The 27,982-nt window shown below is 41.6% G+C and overlaps 1 protein-coding gene across 3 annotated transcripts in view; it reads right to left on the bottom strand.

Moving 5' to 3' along the window:
• OSBPL10 (oxysterol binding protein like 10) overlaps window positions 1-27,982 on the bottom strand; it is a 534,391-nt gene that overhangs the window by 317,273 nt on the left and 189,136 nt on the right. For all 3 annotated transcript variants that reach the window (XM_088463527.1, XM_088463519.1, XM_088463516.1), the window contains exon 3: window positions 26,411-26,484. In XM_088463527.1, coding sequence (XP_088319653.1) covers window positions 26,411-26,484 — 74 coding nt within the window. The remainder of the gene's footprint in view (window positions 1-26,410; window positions 26,485-27,982) is intronic.

Genomic DNA, 27,982 nt, shown 5'->3' on the forward strand with positions numbered 1-27,982 from the left:
CATAATGTTTATGCAATGATGGTATGAAAAGAGAAGAGGACCATAGTGTAATCACATAACACACAGGTATTTAATGCACACATAGACAACAATATAAAATGCCCGTACATCAAAATAGTTTCAAATAAGCTTATCTGAAAATGTCCATGGTCACTTGACAGGAACCCCGGGCAGAAGGTAACATCAATCACCAGTAAACCTCAACGCGTTTCGTCCACATCAAATGTATAGGACTTCATCAGGAGGATAAAGAATAATCATAACCATGCTCTATATATACCCTAAAGATATCCCTTAATTGGTGGGCGTGAGTACCGCCATTCTGAGATCGAGAATGCGTTCTAAAAACCCGGAAGTCGACCGGAAATGCATTCCACCATACCGGATGTGCATTCCCATGTCGGTTTTCCCAATCGACTAATGGCCCGATAATTAACCTCACACACGCGGTCAGCCCACTCCGAGTCCACCGGCCTGTTGGATGAGCTAAATGGGTCACAGTGCCCTTAGCTCCAGCAGCCGCGTGTAACTCCCATGGGCGTCCCTCCGTGTATGACGGCGCCCATTTTGTTGAAGGTTTTCCTCTAGCAAGTGCTCTAGTATTAGCCATCGCCATTTTGCCATGGTCTATTCCAATTGAATCATAGTGAAATACAACCCATGATAACTAAGCACCTTATTCAACTACTACCTAATGGGGATATCTACGTATATAATAATGGGCATACATAATGGTAACACAATTACAGGGTAAATAAAAAGCCTTTGGGATCATAAATAGCAACAATGACCAATATAGGAGGTTGATAAGAATATGATTACACATACATATATAAGCATATATGTATGTACACATAAGTATCATGTATAAAGAAGTATACGAATAGACATACATATATGAGCAGCAATGAGGTGTAGTTAAACATCCAATAAGAACCACATATTAAAATATCAATTAAAAATTCCAAAAATATATATATAAAATGTACTAATAATCAGATAAATATGAATAAAAGATTAACATTGTAAAATTGAGATTAAGAATTAAGACCGTAAACGACCATTAGAAAATCATGAAGCCCACATATAACTATTCAACAACAGACCTCAGTCTAAAAATGGGGCAATCTCATAATTATCATTAAGACCATTGGGGGCCATAGTGTTCAATGTATATATCCAATACATCTCTCGTCTGGACAATTTATTCTCAAGGTCCCCGCCCCGTTCACCAATAGTCACATGTTCAATGGCCTTAAATTTGAAACCATTCAATTCAGAATTATGACATTGTTTAAAATGTCTAGGAACATTATGGTTATCCAGCTTATTCTTTATACTCCGTACATGTTCCTGGATCCGAATTTTTAATGGTCGCTTCGTCTTACCAATGTATTTTAATCCGCATGGGCATTCCAACATATAAATCACCCAAGTTGTTATACAATTCATAAACTCCAAAATCAGAAAATGTTTTGAGTCATCAAAATTGGTAAAAGACTTATTGTTAGAATTAGTATATTTGCAGATGAAGCAATGTCCACATTTAAAAAAACCCTTCCTAAGTTTTTCCCAAGGCTTCATATTTTTATGTGTGTTTACCTTTAGCTGGCTGGGAGCAAGTATACTTTTCAAATTTTTTGCCTTTTTAAAAACAACTTTGGGTCTCTCTGGTAATACTGTATTCAATATGCCATCCATATATACATTGAACACTATGGCCCCCAATTTGACTCAAAACATTTTCTGATTTTGGAGTTTATGAATTGTATAACAACTTGGGTGATTTATATGTTGGAATGCCCATGCGGATTAAAATACATTGGTAAGACGAAGCGACCATTAAAAATTCGGATCCAGGAACATGTACGGAGTATAAAGAATAAGCTGGATAACCATAATGTTCCTAGACATTTTAAACAATGTCATAATTCTGAATTGAATGGTTTCAAATTTAAGGCCATTGAACATGTGACTATTGGTGAACGGGGCGGGGACCTTGAGAATAAATTGTCCAGACGAGAGATGTATTGGATATATACATTGAACACTATGGCCCCCAATGGTCTTAATGATAATTATGAGATTGCCCCATTTTTAGACTGAGGTCTGTTGTTGAATAGTTATATGTGGGCTTCATGATTTTCTAATGGTCGTTTACGGTCTTAATTCTTAATCTCAATTTTACAATGTTAATCTTTTATTCATATTTATCTGATTATTAGTACATTTTATATATATATTTTTGGAATTTTTAATTGATATTTTAATATGTGGTTCTTATTGGATGTTTAACTACACCTCATTGCTGCTCATATATGTATGTCTATTCGTATACTTCTTTATACATGATACTTATGTGTACATACATATATGCTTATATATGTATGTGTAATCATATTCTTATCAACCTCCTATATTGGTCATTGTTGCTATTTATGATCCCAAAGGCTTTCTATTTACCCTGTAATTGTGTTACCATTATGTATGCCCATTATTATATACGTAGATATCCCCATTAGGTAGTAGTTGAATAAGGTGCTTAGTTATCGTGGGTTGTATTTCACTATGATTCAATTGGAATAGACCATGGCAAAATGGCGATGACTAATACTAGAGCACTTGCTAGAGGAAAACCTTCAACAAAATGGCCGCCGTTATACACGGAGGGACGCCCATGGGAGTTACACGCGGCTGCTGGAGCTAAGGGCACTGTGGCCCATTTAGCTCATCCAGCAGGCCGGTGGACTCGGAGTGGGCTGACCGCGTGTGTGAGGTTAATTATCGGGCCATTAGTCGATTGGGAAAACCGACATGGGAATGCACATCCGGTATGGTGGAACGCATTTCCGGTCGACTTCCGGGTTTTTGGAATGCATTCTCGATCTCAGAATGGCCGTACTCACGCCCACCAATTAAGGGATATCTTTAGGGTATATATAGAGCATGGTTATGATTATTCTTTATCCTCCTGATGAAGTCCTATACATTTGATGTGGACGAAACGCGTTGAGGTTTACTGGTGATTGATGTTACCTTCTGCCCGGGGTTCCTGTCAAGTGACCATGGACATTTTCAGATAAGCTTATTTGAAACTATTTTGATGTACGGGCATTTTATATTGTTGTCTATGTGTGCATTAAATACCTGTGTGTTATGTGATTACACTATGGTCCTCTTCTCTTTTCATACCATCATTGCATAAACATTATGGCTGATGCCACATGGCTCGAGTTGTTCCGAATGAGAAGTGGAAGTGCTGAACACATTGCTGGTTGTTTCATGCTGATTGTTTTGTGGATTAATTCCACTGTCTAAGGTACACCTCCATCACATAGGTGTATACTATTGGTGAAGGGTCTTACAGTTGGTACGAGATTGCACTAGGAGGCGCTCTTTATCCACTTTTTGTCTCTATAGATTTCAACTGCCGGAACTGCAGTATTTGGGAGAAAGGAGCTGCCACCCTAAAGGACTGGGGAGTGCTTGTCTTTAATTTAAAGACTTTAAGTGACATTATACAAGGACTAGCGCCGTATACCACCTTTTTTATCTATATATATATATATATATATATATATATATATATATTTAGACATAATATATGTATATATATATATATATATATCTGTATTATATACATCACTGCAATGCTCTCTGCATTACTTAGTGTGACTATGACTCCCTCTACATTGTACAGTGGTCGCTGCGATGTTCTCTGTGTTTGGTGGTCGCTGCGATGGTCTCTATTATGTGCTGGTCGCGGCGAAGCTCTCTGCATTATATGGTGGTCGCTGCGATGTTCTCTGTATTATGTTGTGGCAGCTGTGATGCTCTCTGTATTATATGCTGGTAGCTGTGATGTTCCCGGTGTTATGTGGTGGTCGCTTATAAGGAGGGAGTATTCCATTCCATCAACAGACCCCGCCCTTTCAACAGAGCCCGCCCCCATAAGGGCTGCTTTCAAAACTTTCCCAGGCTGGTTTACCATCCCAATCCGCCCCTGCACAGACCCATCGCAGAGTGATTGACAGGAAGTGCCATTTGTGGGTGGTGACGGGGGGGGTGCTCAGCCAAATGCAGGCGTGCCAGTGCGTTCGAGTGCCGTTACAGGGGCATGCATAAATTATCCACTGCGATGACATACACAGCTTGAGTAAACACAGCGTGCAATGAAGTTAGTAATTCCTAAATAAGGTCTGACCTTGTGCACATGTGCGTGAGGCTTGCGATGGTGCTTGATGGTTTTGCCATCTTGCTAAGGATTATGGATGTGTGTAAGGTAAAGCAGTTGTCCTTGCGTTGTGCTGCGGCGACATAGCGATCACAAAGGATTAGCATCAGAGGCTGGCTGGCAAATTTGAGCTTGGGGGGCATGCACAAAGCACTGGCCCATGTGTTGCAGCCCATCCTTAAAGTAACCCCATTGGAGTACACAATTTCCAAGCATCAAGGTGGTATTCCCAGTTCTGGAAACACCATCCCCAGATATGTTACCAGAATAGATTTTTTTTTTTTTAAATATTTCATTCTTGGAATAAAGCTAGTATGCAATGTATCACCATGTCTCCCAACATGTCATCCAGATGAACCGGGGCAACCGAGTGCTTACTGTCATAAGATAAGCAGATGTGAACACTGATCATCCAGCCAGCACTTCTGACATGCCTGAGTACCACCTGTCCTATACTATGCATTTTTTAATACTGCATACCTATACAACCTGTAATCCAGCCGATTGTGATGATGCCTCAAATTGGGACCAACCAGCAAAAATCATGACAGTTCGCATAATAATATTTTACAGGATTATCCCTGTGATGTACTAAATTTCACTCGCATGGACAGTGGTAGCAATAACCTCTGGCCCTGCGAGTTACATGCCGGCATATCGGAGGGGGCCAATCCCATATGGCACATATGAGCAGTATCAGTTTCTGGAGCTGGGTGGAGGCTGCGGGAGAGAGGTTGTTAGATCCCTCTTCTGGGGATACGCCCCCATAGGTATAAAGATAAACCAATGGGGCCAAACTCCCAAAAACTTAGCTTTTTTGGAGTTTCGTACAAACATGTAGGGGTCATACCATAGTCCTCATTGATAATAATGGGGACTGTGGTTTGCAGTGCTAATTAGCCTTTTACAGAAGATTTCTAAAAAAGCTGCATTAGGTTCTTCTTACATAGCGGTGGTAATCTAGTTTCTGAATCATTTTCTGAAAAACCGCCTTGATAAATAGTCCACCAAATCACAGTATTTTATTGTATAAAACCACAAATAAATAATTGCATTTTAAAAATATATCAAAAAGATATTTTCTTTTACCTGAACAAAAATGATTTTAATGCAATTAGTGCAATTTAATTCTCCAATTCTAGCTGTGCTCTTCTGTCCTTTATTGCTGGGGGCGAATGCAAGATGGCTGCATTATGGATCATCTTTTTTTTTATGTGTGAGAGGCGGAGCCGGACCGGAGACAGGAGGAAGAGGTGGGGAGCCAGGGCAAGGATAGGAGGAGTCGGGGATTAGAGGTGGAAGGAAGCCAGGGACAGGTGGTGTAGGTGGGTATTAGAGGTGGAGGGAAGTAGTGGACAGGAGGATTAGGTGGGGAGCTGGTCATTAGAGGTGGAGGGGGGGCGGGTACAGTAGGAGGAGGAGGCGGGGTGCCAGGTATTAGTGGTGGAGGGGAGCTGGTAACCGGAGAAGACGGGGCAGGCTTTAGATGCAAAGAGGGGAGAGGCCAGATGGGCCGCGGCGCTGGCATATAATCAATCGCGTCGGGTCTGACTGACACTGATTTGAGAGAAGGAATATGACGACAGCTGCACTGCCCTGAAAGCAGACGAGTGGACAAAACCAGGCCACCCCTGATTAGCATACTATCAGAGTGAGACTGTGTGCATAATCGCTACTGCAATCGCAGTTGCGATCCGTAGTGAATCAGGCCCACAGAGTCCAACTCCGTTTTGGCTGCCTGAGCCGACACGATATGCAGCCTGGGCAGCCCCCGATTAAAAAAGATAGGAGCCGTCATTGGTTGTAACTGAGGGCCTGATTCAGAGCCGCTCGTAAGCGGCCGCTTGTTCGATCCGAGCGATGTTCGCACTTCTGCGCAAGCATATGGGTCATAATGCGCATGCACCAACCAGTCATTGCGGTCGGAAATCGTGTGTTCGCAAAATTGCGAGTGCCTGCTAATTTGAGTGACAGGATGAGGCGTTTGTGGGTGGTAACAGGGGAAGGTGCTTGAAAACGGGGAGTGGAGATCCGAACGCAGGGTCAAAATGGGCGTTTTAAGGGTGTGCATAATTAACAAAGCAGCGTCATCGGCCACGTCACTTGGTTGTCTCTTAGCATGAACTGTTCGCATGATTGCGGTAGGAAAATCCTACCACAAGCACTGCAAGCAGTTCAGACGCCTTTCGATGTACTCGATTAATCTAATAAATAGCGGAGATGACGTATGATGCGAACGGCCAGGGGGCGTTTTTACAAAATAGCGAGTGCATATTTCGTTCGCTCGCTCAGACATAGAGGCGTCAACAGACCGCAAAGAGCGAGCGCTCTATTTAAATATCCGGCCCCTTTTTCTGACCGAGCGAGCGCAAATAGCGCCCGGCTCTGAATCAGGCCCTGAGGTCATGTAATCTTGTGCGTTTGTGTTGCCTATGGCTTTGTAGCTGAGCTGATTCTGCTCATAGACGTTTCCACTTCACAATTACAGCATTTACATATGAGCAGGCAATTCTAGCATGGCAGACATCTGGCAATTGACTTGATGGAAAGGTGGCTTCCTATGACAGTGCCATGTTACTGAGCTCTTCAGTATGATCCATACTACTGCTAATGTCTGACTATGGAGATTGCCTGGCTGTATGCTTAATTTTATTAACTTGTTAGCAATGGGTGTGGGTAAAATGGGAAAACTCAATAATTAGAAGTGGAATCCATATTCTTGTGGTGAAGTAATGTATGTAGAAATGTATGTAGAAATGTAGCCCACAGAAGAAATTACCGAAGAACTATCATGAGGAAAAAAAATAAAAAACACTTAACAGTCACGTACAAAAATAATACTAAAAACACCAGCATCTGCGCCTTCAGAACTGGAAAGGAATGGTGTCTGCTGAGCATAGGCGTGTATAGTAATTTCTGATTTAAATATATTGTTCATTAAATAGAAACCAAATGTACTTATTTATTATATAGCTATGATAGATCTATTTTTTTATTATTTAATAAGTATTGTCTAATCTTATCCCCACACCATGAAAGCATAGTTGACAGCATGGCCAATATCCGGGCGTGTGGGATGCCGGTGCTTAGAATACCGGCGCCAGAATTCCGGCACCCATCAGATTCCCAGCACCGGCATCCTGAAGGTAAGTAGCGGGGTTAGGGGGAGGGTTATGGTGAGGGCTAGGGGGAGGGTTAGGCACTAAAGGGGCGGTTAGGTTTTGGTTGGAGGGGGGAGAGGGAGGTTAGGTTTAGGCACCGGGTAGGGAGAGGGGGATACCGACTGACAGGTGTCGGTGTCCTAACCCTGCTGGGATGCCGGCGTTGGCATTTAGTCTACCGGGATCCCAAGCCCCAGAATACCGTACCCGACCCCTCCAGGCAACAGTGAGACATAATGGAAAATAAAATATTATTTTATTTTATAAAATATTTTATAAATATAATACCTTCTATCCATAAGTATGATTCATTTTTGGTATATTTTTGCTTATGATCGATCCACAGTTTAGGCTCATACAATTTATTAACAGTTATTTACCACACACATACTGCGCAATGCTTTTCAGAGAATATTTAGAACCTGATTCAGAGATGTACGGTCATTTGATGATGAACGTACATCTCCAATGGTTAGGGTTCTGCATCTGTGCAGGTCCTGTTCTGTTAGTCCCGGAAATGGGAGGGTGTCGCCCTCGTTTTACGGGAGGGAACACGCCAGGATGGACGCAGATTCCGGGCCTCTGAAATGACGTAATTGCAAGCTGCTTGTGTGTGGCTCTGCAATTCCATCCATCTCTGAATCAAGCCCTAGACATCACCCCCTGCCCCAGTGGAGCTTACAATCCATATTCCCTACCACATACACATTAGGGTTAAGTGTAAGAATCTAATTAGGATGTAGTCAGGATGTGGACATTAAGAATCTCAGCATGGTCTGCATACAGAAATTCCACATGCCCAGAATGTCGACTTCTAACATGATGACATTCACTGACATAATGTCGACATGTTTAAATTGTTGACATTATGAATGTCGAGAGTCATAATGTCCACACCTGAAATTAGGGTTGAGCTTTGGGTTAGTGTTAGGCTGCAATTATGGCAGGGTTAGGCTGCAATTAGGGCTAGCCTAAAACAGCAGTGTCAACGTTTCTAATGTCCACATAGTGAACATGCCGACATTATGTCAGTGACAACAATTGTGTATCAACATGTCAAATGTTGACATTCTGAACATGTCGACATCCTGAGTGTCAACATTATGGTGATGACATAATGAACGTCAACATTCTGAATGTCGACATTTCGTACAACACATACAATTAACCTACCAGCATGTTTTGTGTATCATCTGTCTTTTATACATAGATGAGGGCTACGGACAAAAAAACCAGCAGGCCTTGCGACCATACGCACGCAGACGGGAGGATACGCGCATAGATATTAGCATATGGTAGTAAATCTGGCTGCCGCTGATATCTTCGCTTGTGCTGCTTTGCGTCCGACTCAGAATCAGGTCCGGAATATACAGGGCTATTTCCCACATTTATAAGGAGGCCAGTAATGCATTTCTTCTGCTCAGCACTGGTTCCAACAAAACAAAGCTAAGCTTACCAATACTCTTCCCTGTAATGTGATCTTCTTTTCTGTGGTATCAATGCCACTTACCCATTATGGACACTATTCAATTAAACGCGAAAAGTCCCGTACTTTTCGCATGCCGGACTTTTCGCCGACATCGTTGGTTTTCCATGCGAAAAAGTATCGCGTGCGTCTCTGCTTTTCGCAGTATTCAATTCCAAAGACGCGGAAACGGGAAATGCAAACAGGCGAAAAGTGCTGTCGGTTTTGAGGAAATCAGACTGAGACCCCCAAAAGATGCACTGACATTGGGGATCATGGTGGATGCCCCCGATTATCCCTGCTGAAGCAATTTGGGGTACTTAAATGCTCTCATTTGCTGCTAATTCGCGTCTTTGCACAAGTGGTGAAGAATAGCATTTAGCAGTTTTTTTTGGTGGAAATAAGTAGTCCCAGTAAGTGTCTCAAGGCTAGAAATAGTGCTGTATATCACCCCCCTGAAGAAATCCCGATGAGCAGAAACGCGTCAGTGCATTACATAAGCGGCTACAACCACTACCATTGTGAGAGATTCACTATCTGCCAATCCTAATTTGTCTGGATATACAGCAATATTTCCAGCCTTGAGACAGCAGCTTCCTCCCATCAGCACGCCGGTGCAGGCTGTATCAGCTCCCTCCGACACTACACTGGATGGGCAGCGCATACCGCATAACACAGACTGAGGCAGAGCCTGGAGAGTGCACGCTGCCACGGGATAAACGGAGTCCGGAATCCGCTACCGATCATCTGCAGCTCATGCAAGGTACTTTCCAGTCTGTTGTGGTGATTATCCCTAGCCCCGCATTACGGGGAAGTATGAGCCGGGAAGAGTGAGAGGCTTATGCTGTAAGGCTATTGGAACTTGGCATTCTTATATGACACGGGACATTTGTACCAGAAGGGTTCTTTTGGTCTCATTCTAATCACCAACTAGGGGCGATTGCACAATTAGGATTAAACATGTGAAAAATGATGGACTATTAAGTCTACAAAAAACGAGACATTACATTTGGAATCCTGTGCATACAGATACATTTCTCTCACACATGATATGTGAACAAAAAGCAACTTGGGGATAATATTACTGTTCCCTAAAAATAAGCAGATTGTTGCTAATGATATAGTGCGATATCACAATAAATTGTGATTGCCTATCACAGTGTCATTTTTTCATTATATTTGTTGTGTATGTGTTTCATTGGCCAATGATGTATTTTTAAAGAATGTATATTAAATAACTTTTTGACATAGCTGGTTACAATTCATTTATTTATAGGTGTCTCACAGCGCTGTTATCTCTTTTAGTTTTATTATTTTTGGGGGGTGTACCTTTGGGGACCTGTCCTAGGGGTGCAAGGTGGTTTCCACCCCTAAACCACAATTCTGCACTCTTTCCGACCCACTATTCATAGGCGAAACTTTTCCGCTGGGTACAATGCTTTGCGTTTTCGCACCGGCAAAAAGTCGTAACAATTGAATACGGGCGAAACTTTTTCGCAAAAAACGGCTTTTCGCAGCTGATTGAATAGAGGTACAGTAGTTACCGTTTGTTAATTTTAGTGTCCTGCAATTGTCCCATCTTTGTTCTATTAAGAAAACAAGCTTTACATTTATTTTATACAGCCAATAATTTCTCTTTTTATTGCTTTATTTTTCATGTATCTGAAAACAGATTCAATTCTGATGGATGTAGTTACCCTGCACTGATGGAAAGCAATCCCTTTACTCTTCAAGGCTGCAATAACTGTGCCTTGTGGATTAATAAAACTATTGTTCTTCAAATTTATTTAGAACAATTTACTGTACTCAGATCAATCTCACTAGTGTCTGTCTGCTAAGAAAAGATATTGATTTGAAGAAGAGTAAAACAAAGATATAATATTTTCATATTGCTCAGTTAGTCCAATGATTATAATATGAAGCCTGCATTAATCTTGCTAGAAATATCATTATTTTCATCAGTCTGTGGGTGTAATTAAGAGCAAACTTGCCTACTCTCCAGCAACTCAAGGGCTGGAGGTCGACATGTCAAATTTCAATATTCACAATGATGACACTGACATTACGGCAACATTAGCAGAATGTTGACATTCTGAAGGTAGCGCTATACAGGAGGTCATTTACGAAAGGAGGTTGACAAATGCTCTTAGATGGTTCACTTAGTGCACTTCAAAGTACAGTCCTATCCCTTCACTCTGTAAAGACATCTCTGTAAGGTAGAAATGTGTCTAGCATTAACTCTCAGCATTTAAGCAAGTCAAATTTGGATATAAAAATCTCTGCAACATTTTTGCTTACACTTTGCCTCGATCATCCAAAACCCTGACCCCATTCACCCAAAATTGCCAACTTATGGATGAAGCTCTGCCCCGATCAAGCACTATGATTAGGAAATGTACTGCCAAGATGGGGTCACTGGAGAGGTACAATCTAGATTTGCTGAGAGGCAGAAACATTTTAAGAAATATAGGGGCCTACTCATGATGTTAATTATCGGGGTCCGCAGGGACTCCGATATTTAACATTCTGACTCGCCGCGGCTACCGGAGCAATTCATCATTGCTCCGGCTCGGTGACAGCTGATGTGAAATCAGCTGTTCCCACGAGCGGCTTCACTGCTCCTTTTCGGAACAGTGAATCTTTTCACTGCTCCTGTCGGGGCACTGACGGGACTGAACATGCGTGACGCGCACAAGTGCCCCGACGTCTGGCGGAAGGAACCGGACAGGGGCGGAGCGATCCGAAAGGATCGCTCATCGTAACCCAGACCTCCTACCCATAGGGAAGGAGCGGGTTGCGATGCCGGAGCAGGAGCCATCTGAAGATGGCGAATGCTCCCACAGTCAAGCTCCGAAAATATTATATTTTCGGAGCTTGATGAATTCTGTCCCTATACTAGTGTATTGGGACAGCAGGCCATTCTGCAAAAGGAAGGGACACAGGAGATATCTGTGATACTAGTGTATGGGGACAGCGTGCCATTCCGCAAGAGGAAGGTACACAGGAGGTATCTGTGATACTAGTGTATGGGGACAGCGGGCCATTCCGCATGAGAAAGGTAAGTAGGAGATATCTGTGATACTAGTGTATGGGGACAGCAGGCCATTCCGCAAGAGGAAGGTACACAGGAGATATCTGTCATACTAGTGTATGGGGACAGCGGGCCATTCTGCAAGAGGAAGGTAAGCAGGAGATATCTGTGATACTAGTGTATGGGGATAGCATGCCATTCCGCAAGAGAAAGGTACACAGGAGATATCTGTGATACTAGTGTATGGGGACAGCGGGCAATTCCGCTAGAGGAAGGTAAGCCGCAGATATCTGTGATACTAGTGTATGGTGACAGCGGGCCATTCCGCAAGAGGAAGATACACAGGAGGTATCTGTGATACTAGTGTATGGGGACAGCGGGCCATTCCGGGAGAGGAAGGTAAGCAGGATATATCTGAGATATTAGTGTATGAGGACAGCGGGCCATTCCGCATGAGGAAGATAAGTAGGAGATATCTGTGATACTAGTGTATGGGGACAGCGGGCCATTCTGCAAGAGGAAGGTAAGTAGGAAATATCTGTGATACTAGTGTATGGGGACAGCGGGCCATTCCGCAAGAGGAAGGTAAGTAGGAGATATCTGTGATACTAGTGTATGGGGACAGCGGGCAATTCCGCTAGAGGAAGGTAAGCGGCAGATATCTGGGATACTAGTGTATGGTGACAGCGGGCCATTCCGCAAGAGGAAGATACACAGGAGGTATCTGTGATACTAGTGTATGGGGACAGCGGGCCATTCCGGGAGAGGAAGGTAAGCAGGATATATCTGTGATACTAGTGTATGAGGACAGCGGGCCATTCCGCATGAGGAAGGTAAGTAGGAGATATCTGTGATACTAGTGTATGGGGACAGCGGGCCATTCTGCAAGAGGAAGGTAAGCAGGAGGTATCTGTAATACTAGTGTATGGGGACAGCGTGCCATTCTGCAAGAGGAAGGTAAGTAGGAGATATCTGTGATACTAGTGTATGGGGAGAGCGGGCCATTCCGCAAGAGGAAGGTAAGTAGGAGATATCTGTGATACTAGTGTATGGGGACAGCGGGCCATTCTGCAAGAAGAAGATAAGTAGGAGATATCTCCTGTTTACCTTCTTGATGAATGGCCTGATTTACAATTGCACGTGAAAATGTGCATTTTCGCCTGCCTTTGTGAAAATTAAGTGATGATGAATAGGCCCCATACTGAGCAAAATAATATCCCCATGTAAATATAAAGCCATATCTTTCATTACCATTCCTTTTCATGGTCATTATACTAAATTTCTGTTTGCCTCCTAAAATACTGCTCCGTTTTAAACATTTTACAGCATAAATTAATCAAGAGACCAGTGAGGGAGCAATTGTATAATCCAAGTCCTTTGAGGTGTAAAAATCGCCAAGTGTCCCTTTGCTCAGCAAGAGAAGACCATAAAAATGCACTTTCCTGCCATATTAATCTTGTTTCAATATGCTTACCACAAAAAATGAAATCTCTTTTTTGTAACGCTCCACAAAAAAAGTACTTCTGCGTGGGTACATCGAGGCATAAGGCTGAACAAAGAGCATTTTCTGCTGCGTCTTGATTAATTTGAATCCATACAGGAAATTTTCCAGCTGAAGACCAGGGGCCTGATTCAGAGTTGGGAATCCAGTGAGAGATCTCTCTCAACTGTGAACCTGGACAAACCATGTTGCAATGCAAGGGGTGTAAATACATACAATTTTTTACATGTGGGGTAAATACTGGCTGCTTTTGCATGTAGCCCACAAATACTGCACAGCTTTATTATTACTCTACAATTTAGATGCCAGTTTGGAAACACTCCTCCCAAATCTAAGTCTCTCTGCACGTTTGAAATCTGCCCCACGTCCAGTGCAGCATGGTTTCACCAAGATACTCAGTTGAAAGAGATATCTTACTCTATTCCCAAATATGAAATAGGCCCCAAGTGTTTTGCACACCAGTACCAGACATTAATAATAATAATAATGATAATAATAATAATGTAGCAAGTCAAAAGATGAGTGCTCTTATGATGGCCATACACTAATACAACCAGCATAAGATGAGATGCATCTTACGATTTCCCTTGAACTCCCTGGCAGTCCCGGCCGCACGATTGACACACGATGTACATACGATCTCACGATACAATCGATCTGCAGTTTAGGAGGGAAGGTCATTGAAAGAACACACACTTCTTCAAAATGTAACTCAAATGATGCCGGTCGGACGCACGTTGCATCGCATGCACAAATACACGGCACGATCTGCATACGATTACGATAGATATTATGGGCTGCATTTCTGATCATACGATACGTTTTAAGAGCGGCGGGAACACGCATCGGATCGTATCCTACCTAAATACTACACGATTTTGATACAATTCATCGTACGACGCGTCTAAAATCGGGCAATGGACCCAAAATCATGCTAGTGTATGACCAGCATTAGAAACGTACCAAAGAGAAATAACTATACAGTTTGCCTACTACTATATACAGTTAAGATCCTCTGGTTCCTTTATTCCAAATTAATCACAGGTCCTTGTAATTCTCAAAAGAGGCAGGTAAGTATGGACAAGCACCAACATAACCAAGCAATTAATGCTGAAAGGGTTTGCTGGGACTTGTAGTCCCACACATTAAACTAATATATATTTCATTTATTACCCAAACCTTCACTGGACAGAGGCCTGGGAAGAGTCGCTGTTGTATCTGCACAAATTATTTTCCAGGCACAATTTGCTTACAGAATATGGTCCTGTGCTGACCAGGCTGCAGCTGGTTCTCACTATGACAGGTAGATCCCAGGTCATGTGCCTTACTATTACAGTATCAGCATTACTAGACCCCACTGTCCCCATGCATTAGTGGGAATCAGCCCAGACTATAAATGCTGGTGATCGTTTCAATTTGGGGAGAGAGGATTATATATATATATATATATATATATATATATATATTGATTCTTTTTGTTTAATTAATTCACCTTTTATTATTTTATTCTTTATATGAAGAAGCATCCTGATTATCATCATCACCACAGCTTTTTGCTAACAGGCTCATTTAGAGATACGACCTAGTGAGAAGAGACCACATCTGTAGGGGTATGACATAAGAAGCAATAATACAAAAAAAATCATCCTCCTCACAGCAATAAGTCTGCCAATAACAAATATGTCTCTAAGTCTGCACAACATTTAAGATTTTTGGAACACATGAACATTTAATTGCCAATAGATGAAAGAACCTCATCTAGCATCACATTAATCTCTGTCACCTCCTGCGTATGGAATATTCAAGAAAGCTTACACTATTTAATCAATCAAACGTCTCCTGAACATCCGTTTCCAGGGAGATCGTGTCCACTATCACATCCAGTGTCAACTGTAATATATGGACATGTCTGGAAAGTTCCTAGACAATTGGATAAAATGACAGGACTCAAGACAGCATGCACATTTCTGAGATGTAAGAAGGTCTAACAAGGTAAATAAAAGGAGGCAATAAGAAAAACTAATATAGTAGTAAGATAACAACAAAAGCTATGACAATTACAGCACATCTGTTGCCCAAAGAGGCATCTGTTTTGTTGAACCAATATTAATGATAATGTATCTGTTCAATTCACTATTAATCATTGACATCACCAAGAATACTGCCTATTAATTCTCTTGGAACCTGTGACTTTAAAATACTAAGAATAAATTTCCTATTGGGTTCATAACTTCAGTCTCATATAAATTAATCCAGTGTTCAAAATGTCTGCCTTTTTTGTCTGTAGATGACAGGTGCCCTTTAAAAACCTCCGGGAAATGTCACCTGAGTGATAGTGAAGCAGAATGTGACATCATAATGTCTGCTTCCTGCAAGCTGGAGATAGGAACAGTCAGGGAAGCAACCGTGCCTGCCCTCTCGAACCGAAGTTCTGGATGGCAGCAAAGGTCAACATCCAACATTATAGTCATGACCCTAGATAGATCATTGAAGCAGGGTAAATTCTTTTTAACAGGGTATGATGTTGAAGCTTATCTATTGTTTGTCCCACAGACATTCTCTATCACGGGGAACTTTAAAACAAAATGTACAACAGGCTGAAAGTGGGAATCCTTCCTGCCGAATTGTTTCAGCCTGTTCTTACACCTAGGTTTAAAACACTGGTGGAAAATCTGGTCATCATAAGTCACACTGAATGGTCAAATTTTTTTGCTATAGCTTTTAATACATATTTACTTACAATAACCTAACTGTTGATATATTATTATGGCATACTATAGTGTCTTTCTTTTAATAACTGTACTGGTTATTCCTTCAGCATCTTTGTTTTTCAAACTGTATGCATTTATTCCTGAGTAAAATCCACCCATTGGTCAGCCTGATAGCAGCCAGGTTTGGACTTTATACGCTTCCTTAGTTAGTTTCCCAATGCACCCTAGGTAAAGAATAGGTTGTTACCACCTTAGATCTTACAAGGTCTCAGCAAAGAGGTGCAGTATATTTCTCCCCTCAGTACAGCATCGATGCTAAGATCCTCTGACAGCTTATGAAGTTATGGTATGTTTCATGTTGTTTGCTTTGAATCAGTTCACATTGTAATTGCATTCTATTTATGTTTGTATTACAGTTTTCCACATTGTGGGCCAGATGTACTAAGCTCTGAAAAGTAATAAATCGGAGAGTGATAAGCCACCAGCCAATCAGCTCCCAATTGTCATTTTTCAAACAGAGCCTGTAACATGACAGTTGGGAGCTGAGTGGCTGGTCATTTATCACTCCACTTTATCACTTTTCTGATCTTAGTACATCTCTCCCTATTTCTATTACAGTACAGGTTGAGTCTCCCATATCCAAAATGCTTGGGACCAGGGGTATTTTGGATAACGGAATATTCCGTATTTTGGATATTTGCATACCATAATGAAATATCTTGGGAATGGAACCCCAATATACACACATAATGCATTTATGTTTCATATACACCATATACACACTGCCTGCAGGTCATTTTATACAATATTTTCAATAATTTTGTGGCTCGAAAAAGTTTGTGTACAGAAATGAAATTCATTTATGTTTCATATACACCTTATACACACAGCCTGAATGTAATTTTATACAATATTTTTAATAATTTGTGCCTTAGACAAAGTTTGTGTACATTGAACCATCAAAAATCAAAGGTTTCACTATCTCAGTCATGCCAAAATTATTCCGTATTTCGGAATATTTGGATATGAGAGACTCAACCTGTACTACATTAAATTAGGGATGTGCAGGCTCGGTTTTACTCGGATTTACTCAGATCTCAAAACGGCATTTTATTGGCTATCGCCTATCATGTGTTTTGGATAGCCAATATAATAAATCCGAATTTGCGGTAAAGTGGCGATAAGAACCGAGTAAATCCGAGTAAATCCGAGCCTGCACATCCCTACAATAAATACAATTCTTCAGATCTTTACATCTAGATTGAATTATTGAAAAGTAGGAGTGGTTATGGTGTCTGTCTAATTATATAGACCAAAGGGAAGCCTATAGTGAGGACAGAACAGTACTTTTAATTTGTTACTGACATTAAGGCTAGTGGGCAGCACTTTTAAAGGATAGTGGGCAGCATATGCAGCTTTTGAAGAGTATCATGTTGACAATCACTCATGTAGACTATTAACATTCCTGTACCCTTCTGGATGTCTCTCCAAGTTACAGTTGCATCAATGCACATATCATATAACTCTCTGACAAGGCAGGCTGACTGCATTACTTGCATTCTCACCAGAACTCACAACAATGACTTGCTGATTATCACTGCTTTCCCAGAGCCTCCTACTCGGAACCCACACTATGGGCTATTTCAATTCACACACGCCATTTTTGACCGACCGGCAAAAAACCTGCCCTTATTTTGCCGTGTAGTAATTTTAATGAAGTATGTACACAGATGGGTCCTTTCAGATGGCACGGACATGGCACGGTCTCTGTATTACAGCTGGGAATAGCCAATGACAATGACGGCTGCCGTGCCGTGTCCATGCTGCCACTGCAAGTCAGTGAAGTACATGTTGCTATACTTTCACACACACCGGCTTTTCTGAGCTGGTACCCGCTGCTGCTGCTGCGCATGCCTACTACATTAACATAACAACACCACAACATTAAAAATGGCTCAAAGCCATTGCATGTGAAAGGCACTGATTGTCACTTGTCAGCAGTAAACCGTCCGGCTTTGGCTGTTCTTTTTCCGACCAGTGAAAACCGTTGTGTGTGAAATAGCCCTAACTCCTGACAGTCGTATTCAATTTACAACTCATGTATCAGCTAAAGACAAAGGGGAGTAATGAAAGGCACCTCAAAAGGTGAGTGTAACCAGGGGAGGGCTGGGCCGGGGGGCAGCATGCCATGTGCCCTCGGGACGCAGCATCACCAACTGTATCGGGCCGCCTCCTCCGCAGTAATGGCCAAAGCTGTCGACCAATCAGAAGGAGCTTGTAGGCAGGAGAGGAGTGGCCAGTGAAGGATGACTGATTGAGGAGGAGCTGGCAGGCATGTTAGTATTGGGGATAGGATTTTTTTTCCTGCTACAGCAGCAGTCTGGCCACTACCCCTCTCTGGGTCCGAGATCATCGGCACCTGCAGTGCAGATCATGATGAAGTCAGGAGTATTGGGGTCCCCCTCTCACATGCAGGGCCCCCACCTGATAAACCTCCCTTCTTAGCTGAGAGCTCTGCATCTACAGCTGCTTCGCTCCCCAGCTCTCCTCATCTCCTGCTCCCATTGCCGGGCTTTGTGTGCATGAAGTGCACTGTACAGAAGACAGCAACACAATGTGAGTGAGAGAGACAGCAGAGCACTGCTGTGTCCACACCGCACAGAGGTACCTCAGCTCTTCTGTCCCACTGTCCCCTTTGCAATTCCTGGCACCTGCTTCTGCCCTTCCCCATATCTGTGCAATTGCCATTGTCCCCTCTCCATATGTGTGCCTCTGCACCCCCCCTCATATCTTTGCCTCTGCACCCCCTGCCCCTCATCTGTACCTCTGCACCCCCCCTCATATCTGTGCCTCTGAACCCCCCCCCTCATACCTGTGCCTCTACCCCCTATTTATCTATGCCCCTATCCCTTTTTCCTCTGTGTGCCTCTCCACATTGGTGCCCCTGCCCACTTTATCTATGTGTGCCTCTTCCCCCTCACCCAATGACTTCTGGCTGGCCTTCAAAAGAGGCAGCTAAGCACAATTATTAAAGGGCCTATATAGCATTAAAATACTTGTTTCAGCGGGACACCCGCAAATATTAAGTATCCCCCAGATGTACTATGCAGGGATAGCAGCAGATATCTCCAATATCTGCTGGCTGCAGTCCCTCCATTTCCAACAGCAGCCGCAAACCCCCATAAGTGTCTATGGGAGATACAATGCTGTCTGATTTACCAAGCTCCGGAATGTCAAGCATTCTGCTGTTTGGCCCCCGCAGCTTACTCCTATGGGATACACTTCACAAAAGTTACTGGGAGAGGATTCCAGAGGAACCCTACCCGGCAATGACCGCCGTGCATGCGTAGTCTGTAGACCGTTCACTCCGAGCACATCAGAGTGCATGGGTGCTATTTCATAAATCCCAACGCTATCATCGCATACTGCAATGCGATCAAGGATGATAATGGACCCCTAAGCCATTCTGGACTTTTCTCCATTTTACAAAATGCTTTATTCCTTTTAATCATTAAAGATTTCAAAATAGTTTTTTTACATATACTTTATCTACTCTTTAACTAGTTTTGTGTTTTAGCATAGATAGATAGATAGATAGATAGATAGATAGATAGATAGATAGATAGATAGATAGATAGATAGATAGATAGATAAAGTTTGCCCTCTCCCCCTTCATCTATGACATGATGTTTGGTTATGCACCTGGGCCTGTTGGATTGGACTGGCGAGTGCCAGATTCATGTGTGTGTGTGCGTGTGTGTGTGTGCATATGTATATGTGTGTGTATATATATATATATATATATATATATATATATTATATATATATATATATATATATATACACACACACATAGTTGTTTGGTTTTGCGCACAGTTGTATTGGCCACTGTTATAGTAAACCGCATATGCGTCTAAGTCAAACCGCTTATGTGTCAAGCAACATTACTGTAGCCATACGCAGCTACTGTTTAGTCACAGTATGGTTGACAGGAAACACACTGCATCTGCGATCCCATACACAAGAAATATGGCTCTGCTGCTAATTGTATCAAAGGCAGCGTTGAGCGCTCCTCATCCAACATGGAGCATGTACAGTGCGAGACCACGTAATATATGTTCTGCCAACAGGCTTATGTTCAACTCATCAACAGGCCCTTTGTGAGCAATCATGCAGGTGTATCAGATGGTAAAGCACACTGGTTTTATTTTATAGCCTCATATTTCACCACTTGGTGCCTATCGACATATATTGTTTCTTATATCGTATATTTGTCACTAGAATGGTCCCCTTGTTTCCCTTCTATTTTTCTCCTGGTTCCTTTATTGCAGGGGTGGGGAACCTTTTTTCTGCCGAGGGCCATTTTGATATATATAACATTATTCACGGGCCCGGTGCAGGCCACACCCCCTCCATGTGATGTCACACAGGGACGGGGCCACAATCGCCAGTAATTACAGCAATGCCTGGAGCATACTTGCCTACTCTCCCGGGACTGTCGGGAGCCTCCGGAAAATCGGTTACCGCTCCCGACACCCCACAAGACTAGGCAAGTCCCCCGGAATGGATGCCGGCACTCCGCTAAGCCCCGCACCAGCCGCAAAAGTGGGCGGTGCGGGGGTGTGATGACGCGATTCGCGCTGAATCGCGTCATCGTAGCCCCGCCCCCTGCCTTACAATGCCAGTAATATTGGCATTATAAAGCGGAGGGGTGGGGCCATGATGACGCGATCGCATCGGCACGCCCCCACTCCCCCTAATTGACCCGCCCCCATCCTCCCTGCTGGACGGACCTGCCAGCCCCCTCCCGGATTCCCCTGCCGAAGTGTCGGCAAGTATGGCCTGGAGCATCCTGAGGATGCTCCAGGGAGCTGTAAGGGCAGCGGTGTGACCGTCTGAAGCATCCTAAGGACGCTCCAGGTGGCACTGCTGCATAGCTTCTGGCTGCAGGGTGCCATTCTAGGCACCCTGCTAGCCAGATGAGGTTAGCAGAAAAAAGCTCAGAGGGCCAGACCAAATGATTCCAGGGGCCTTATACGGCCCCCGGGCCTGAGGTTCCCCATCCCTGCTTTATTGTATACTGGTCACTACAGTGTTTTCTGTATTGTATATAAGTCAATAGAATGCTCTCTCTATTGTATGTTGGTTACTGGAATGTAACCTGTATTGTATAGAGGTAGCTAGAATGCTCTCTATAGTATATAGATGTTACTAGAATTGTCCCTGCTTTGTCAGAAGGGGCTGGTACTGTAGGTGTACAGTATTTGACTATAGCTCTTTGACATAACCGTTTTAAACCACACTTACATTAGACAAACCGTGCATACAGGTATTTGTCACGCTAATCTTTCTGTTGCCATGTGCTTGTAGAAAAGCCAGGGCCACTTTCTAAAACTTGCCAGCCAGCCCCTGAGTGTAACCCTGTGGCTAGGAAGAGAATCCTTAAAAATGGGAGTTCAGTCCCCTCCTCCCAATTTTTTTTTCACCTGGCATCAGAGCATATATTTAAATATTCTGGGCCCCCACAATACGCTTGGTCCCACTCCATTCTCTCACTCAGGGACTTTACATATGTATTCCTAATCCAAACAGTATTTAGCGGTATAATTATTAATCAGTGGACAGGTGAGTCCGTTTTAAATAATCTGATTTATCCTAAACAGGTTGACGTAAATAATTTACCATGAACAAGACACACGCAGATAATAAAGTGGGGGAAACAATGGTCCATGCAGTCACATGCCTCTGCTTCCACCAACCCATAATCCGACTACAATTGGCCATTTAAGGTCAGGTTGAGCTGAAGCTGTGGGTGAATACTAACAAGACAGTCTGCAATGAGGATGGTAAATATAACCCCAAACTAATATCGTCTTTGTCTGTATTTTTTTGCTGCTTATTTAGGGTCTGATTTTGAATTGCACACTGTTGATGGCGTATACAGTTAAGGTTTTTTATTTTATTTTACTGCATATGCATCTAACTCGCACTGTGCATGCATCCAAATTGTGTTTGTTAAGTTTCACAGTAGCGATTTCAGACGGACGCACACAGAAGAATATTGAAAATGTATTGGGTGGTGAAATGGAGGTTGCCATTCAGACACACATAGATATTCCGTGGTATGGGTGTGCTATGGGAGGGACGCAGACGTGTTGCTGAAGTGGTTACGTACACCGATGCTTAATCATATTAGAATCCATATTTAGAGGAAAATCTGCACCTACAATAGTACTGGTGCACGTTTGGAAACAGTTTAGAATCAGGCCTTAATGCATATTTAACACAAACTGACTTAGGCAATGATATGTTTATATTAACATCTTGATGTGTATGTGGTACAAGACTGCCATTTCTCAGAACCCCAGAGGCCCATATTCAATTTGAGACGGAGTCAAGACTTTTCACCTGCTGGACTTTTCGCCTCCGTCGCCTGTTTTCCAGGCGGAAAAGTATCGGGCGCGTGCAAAAAAATACGGGAATTTTCAGGAATTAATTGTAGGACCCCCTAAAGATGTACAGACATGGGGGATCACTATGGGTACCCCCATTTTTGCCTGCAGAAGAAAGTCGGGTTTTTAAATAGCCGCGGCAGGTGCATAAATGCGGCTTTGAAGAAGGTGATGCAGAAGAGCATTTAGAAGGTTTTTTTGGGAAAAATAACTATGCCCATCAAATTTGGGGTACTTGAAAATGGGTGCAAACATATTTTTTAGTCCCATAAATGATTTTTAAAAATTCTGCAAAAATGCACCTGCCGCTACTCCTGCAATGAAGAAATCACCTGCCACATATAAGGGAACCCCTCTGGACTCCATTCCGCTAATTTAGAAGTGTGTTCCCTATTTTTTTATTTTTTTTTTAAATCCCAAAATGTTACTTTTTTATTGGGGGGTGTCCCTATTTTTTTTTTTTTACTTTTTTTAACCAGCTTATATTTAGGGACTATTCCCATGGGTGCAGGCTATTTTTTGTTAAGCCTGCACCCCTAAACCCCAATTCTGCACTTTTTTTCGCCTGCTAAAGACAATCGAAAAATTATCCCCGTTTTTTTAAATTGACTTTTTGCACCTGTGAAAAGTCAATGCAATTGAATACGGGGATAATTGAAATAGGCGAAAATGACGTCATTCACCTCAAATTGAATACGGACCAGAATTATGTAATCCTGTGTTGGATTAGTTGCCTATCTGCCCAAGTGGTGTATGTCCACTATTATCGCTATTCTACTATTTGCTCTCAATAGCAATAGAGATAGGTGAGGTGGCGTCCACTAATGCTAGAAATACTTCTGGAATCTTCTGTAAATATATTGATTGTTTTTATTTTATGCAATAAACAGGTATTATAGACTTCTGATATCTATTGGAATAGTAGCATTATGTTGGTAATTACATCTCTTCAGGTCATGTGCATTCTGTGCTTCCTCCTCTCTTTTTCATTTTCAGTTCCTAATCCATGGGTTAGCAAACCAATTGTGGCAGCAGTGTTTGCATCTGATCTTTATAGGACACACACTGGAGGGGGAGATGTATTAAGACTTGGAAAGTGATAAAGATGAGAGAGTAAAGTAGCAGCCAATCAGCTCATAACTGTAATTTTTCAAATACAGCCTGTGAACTGACAGTTAGGAGCTGGTTGGTTGGTACTTTATACAATGGACAAAAAGAAAAAAAGAAGTTGTATTTTGGGCGCACAAAAATTATTTATATGAATTAATATATAACTTTTAATAAATCATTTCTTAAAAATATCCCAATGTAGGGAATATAAACAGTGAAATATAAGGAATAAAATAATGATTAAACAAAACACACATGTATATTAAAAAGGCCGGTCCACTAATGTATTGTTATTGTATTAGGGTATTGATACACTTATATGAGAATTACAAATATATTCGTACACACTTCAAACTTGTAATATTCAAATATTTAACAAAGTTGTGTCCAAATTGCACTGTACTATGATTCGTGTATTAATAGACACAAATGTCAGTTGTAATATAGCTAGTCAAAAGATTCAGCAGTTTGAGATAGCATTAAGATGTGCGTGTTTGGTGAATATACATTGCAAATAAAAATATTTATCCAAATTGTATCAAAATCTCACTGTATACACATTCAATACAGGGATATTTGGAGTATATTGCTTTCTTGCATACATTAGCAATTATAGAAGAAAGAGGAATTGATATGTTTCTACAACTTCTCAGGCACTAGCAAACAATGTAATTAATTGTTGCTTATTGATATTGCAACATACTTTTCAAGTTAGAAACTAATAATAAGCAGGTGAGTATCAATATCCTTGATTGTTTGATAACAATGCTGTTATCTGCAGAGAAACATAAATTTTATTGATCCCACGCATATCATACTAAATATAATTGATATGTCAGAATTTGCACTCCTCAGCAAGCTGCAGCAATTGCTGGGGTATCAGTAGCAGTTAAAGTAGCAAGTTGAAAAACAGTGAGCTAGCTTCATTTACTTGCTATAACATTTGGAGGACTCAGCAGTTACCACGGTGTCAGTAACAGTCTGAATGATATATATATCAGTGGACTATCAGGTACTATTCTACTGGTCTCACTATTACATTGGCATATTAACAGTAATTGCCATCACATAGAGCAAGTATCAATATGGAGTATTAGGTATTTCCCCAATAACAAACACAAGTGCAACCGCCAGTGACGCCGACGCGCGCGTTTCACTGTAAGCTTTATCAAGGCTGAACCCGATTGTTCAGCTCGGCCAAATATTTAAGAGGAACCAAGTTCCAATCATGTTGTTATCCCAGGTCACGTGATATTATTAGCCAATAGACAAACCCTTTACCGTCTTCCGTCTTCTATACAACACGTGACCCCAGGCAAAGGGTTTGACACCGTGGTAACTGCTGAGTCCTCCAAATGTTATAGCAAATAAATTAAGCTAGCTCACTGTTTTTCAACTTGCTACTTTAACTGCTACTGATACCCCAGCAATTACTGCAGCTTGCTGAGGAGTGCAAATTCTGACATACCAATTATATTTAGTATGATATGCGTGGGATCAATAAAATTTATGTTTCTCTGCAGATAACAGCATTGTTATCAAACAATCAAGGATATTGATACTCACCTGCTTATTATTAGTTTCTAACTTGAAAAGTATGTTGCAATATCAATAAGCAACAATTAATTACATTGTTTGCTAGTGCCTGAGAAGTTGTAGAAACATATCAATTCCTCTTTCTTCTATAATTGCTAATGTATGCAAGAAAGCAATATACTCTAAATATCCCCGTATTGAATGTGTATACAGTGAGATTTTGATACAACTTGGATAAATATTTTTATTTGCAATGTATAATCACCAAACACGCACATCTTAATGCTACCTCAATGAAACAGCTTGAGCTGGTTAACATAAACTGCTGAATCTTTTGACTAGCTATATTACAACTGACATTTGTGTCTATTAATACATGAATCATAGTACAGTGCAATTTGGACACAACTTTGTTAAATATTTGAATGTTACAAGTTTGAAGTGTATACGAATATATTTGTAATTCTCATATAAGTGTATCAATACCCTAATACAATAACAATACATTAGTGGACCGGCCTTTTTAATATACATGTGTGTTTTGTTTAATCATTATTTTATTCCTTATATTTCACTGTTTATATTCCCTACATTGGGATATTTTTAAGAAATGATTTATTAAAAGTTATATATTAATTCATATAAATAATTTTTGTGCTCCCAAAATACAACTTCTTTTTTTCTTTTTGTCCATTGTATGATCCAACTTAGTTGAATAGGGCTGCACCCCCAATATCCAATTAACCATTGGGATTTTGAATATATAGGGGTTATGTAATCTACTATTAGTGCGCAGATACTTTTCCCTCTTCCCCTATTCTCCAATCTAAACGTGGTTGGTACTTTATCATTCCCCACTTCATCACTCTCCAAGGCTTAGTACATCTCCCCCACCCCAACAGTATTTACATGAGCGCCTAAAACTCCCTTATCTAGTTTTGAAGATCTTTAAACCAGATGAAACATAACTTTGGGAATTTGTAGATACCATACAGTGTAACCCTAACTTTAGGGAGATTCAAATGAGAGAACAGTGTCAAAATGGTTTTGTGATTTTAATCTTTTACAGTTTTCAGAATGCAAACAACTGTACACCAAATATTTCAATGGGCATATTTTTGTAAACATGCTAAAAACTGACATACTGTAGCATTGATGGGTATTAGTATGGATAACTGTATTATAATTATTTACTAAATGGCTAATTACCTTTGTCTCCGTATGGTACTTGGCACATGCTTGAAGCTGACTTAACCAGAATTGGCGCTCCTTGGAATCACCAGCTAAAATATGAAAAAAGACAAAAACATTTATTACGGAAATAAACTTGTTAACACAGACCTTTACCTGATCTATCACGGAATGATACTCCTACTACTGCACATCGCTTATTGTGCATAGTACAGTTATTGCTAATGTACTATGGGGTCAGTTCATAGAAAGTGCAAGATTAAAGACCATTTCCCTGGTAAGAAATACAGGTACTTCCGTATCTTTGCGGCCCCTGGTTATGCTACTTGCATATCTTCACTATTCAGTGAAGATACGTACGTAGCATAAACTTCAGGAAATACTATTCAGATCCTTGCGGGCTCGCTGCGCTCGCCACGCTGCGGGCACGGTGGCTCGCTTCGCTCGCCACATGGATTTATTCCCCCTCCATGCCCACTTGGATGGTAGGGAATGACGTTGGATGGTAGGGAATGACGTTGGGCACTGGCTTATAAGCTTGTGTCAAAAGCCATTCCCTACCATCCAACGTCATTCCCTACCATCCAAGTGGGCATGGAGGGGGAATAAATCCATGGGACGAGCGAAGCGAGCCACCGTGCCCGCAGCGTGGCAAGCGCAGCGAGTCCGCAAGGGTCCGAATAGTATTTCCTGAAGTTTACGCTACTTCCGTATCTTCAACACACATCCAGCAGGGGGCCGCAAAGATACGGAAGTACCGAAGTACATTATATTTTTTAATTACCATAGTTTTTAAAGTAGTTTACAAACTTAATTTTTCACAGTTAAACGGTTTAAAAAATATCTTAAATCTAAATTACTAAATAACTTTAGGATCAAATAATTGCTATTTTTCCCCCAAGCTGACACTGATAATACTGTTGTCAATAAATTATCATCTACTCATACAAATACTCATACGAATGCTTAAAATATGCCTTTGCCTCTTAAAGCTTCACTAAGTACCTGCATGTTCCCCGTTTCAATCAAGCTATGCAGCGATAACATTTACTAAAGTTGCATGCCTAAGGGCCTGATTTAGAGATGTACGCTAAACCGATGGTTAGCGTACATCTCCGATGTTTGTGGGTCTGTGCAGACGGAGGACCTGTTCTGCGCATGTACAAGCTCGTCAATCATGTGGCAGACGCACACTTCCTGGACCCGTGTTATGAATCCCAAAGCCTGCTCCATGTGAAGCCCCAGAACCCAGGCTAGCGAGGGCTTCTGCCACTAACAACCGCCCGTTGTTCCCTGAATCAGACCCTAAGGGCTACATTTACTAAGCATTGTATTTTTCAAGCCGATGAATCTCAAATAAAACGACAATATTATTAAATGCAAAACAGATTTCAAAACGTTGAGAATCGATGGTTTGCAAAAGTTGCCACAGTAAATCTAGCCCTCAGGCTTAGTGCAATATTAATCACAGCTTCAAGCACAGAAAAAGGGCCAAGTGTAATAAAGACAGCCCCGTAAAACTGTATGAGGTTGGATGCCATGTGAGGTTTACACATCGTTCATATCGTTATTGTTCACATCGTTCACTTT

The sequence above is a fragment of the Taudactylus pleione genome, unplaced genomic scaffold, assembly GCF_031769625.1.
Source record: "Taudactylus pleione unplaced genomic scaffold, aTauple2 ptg000053l, whole genome shotgun sequence".
Classification (NCBI taxonomy): domain Eukaryota; kingdom Metazoa; phylum Chordata; class Amphibia; order Anura; family Myobatrachidae; genus Taudactylus; species Taudactylus pleione.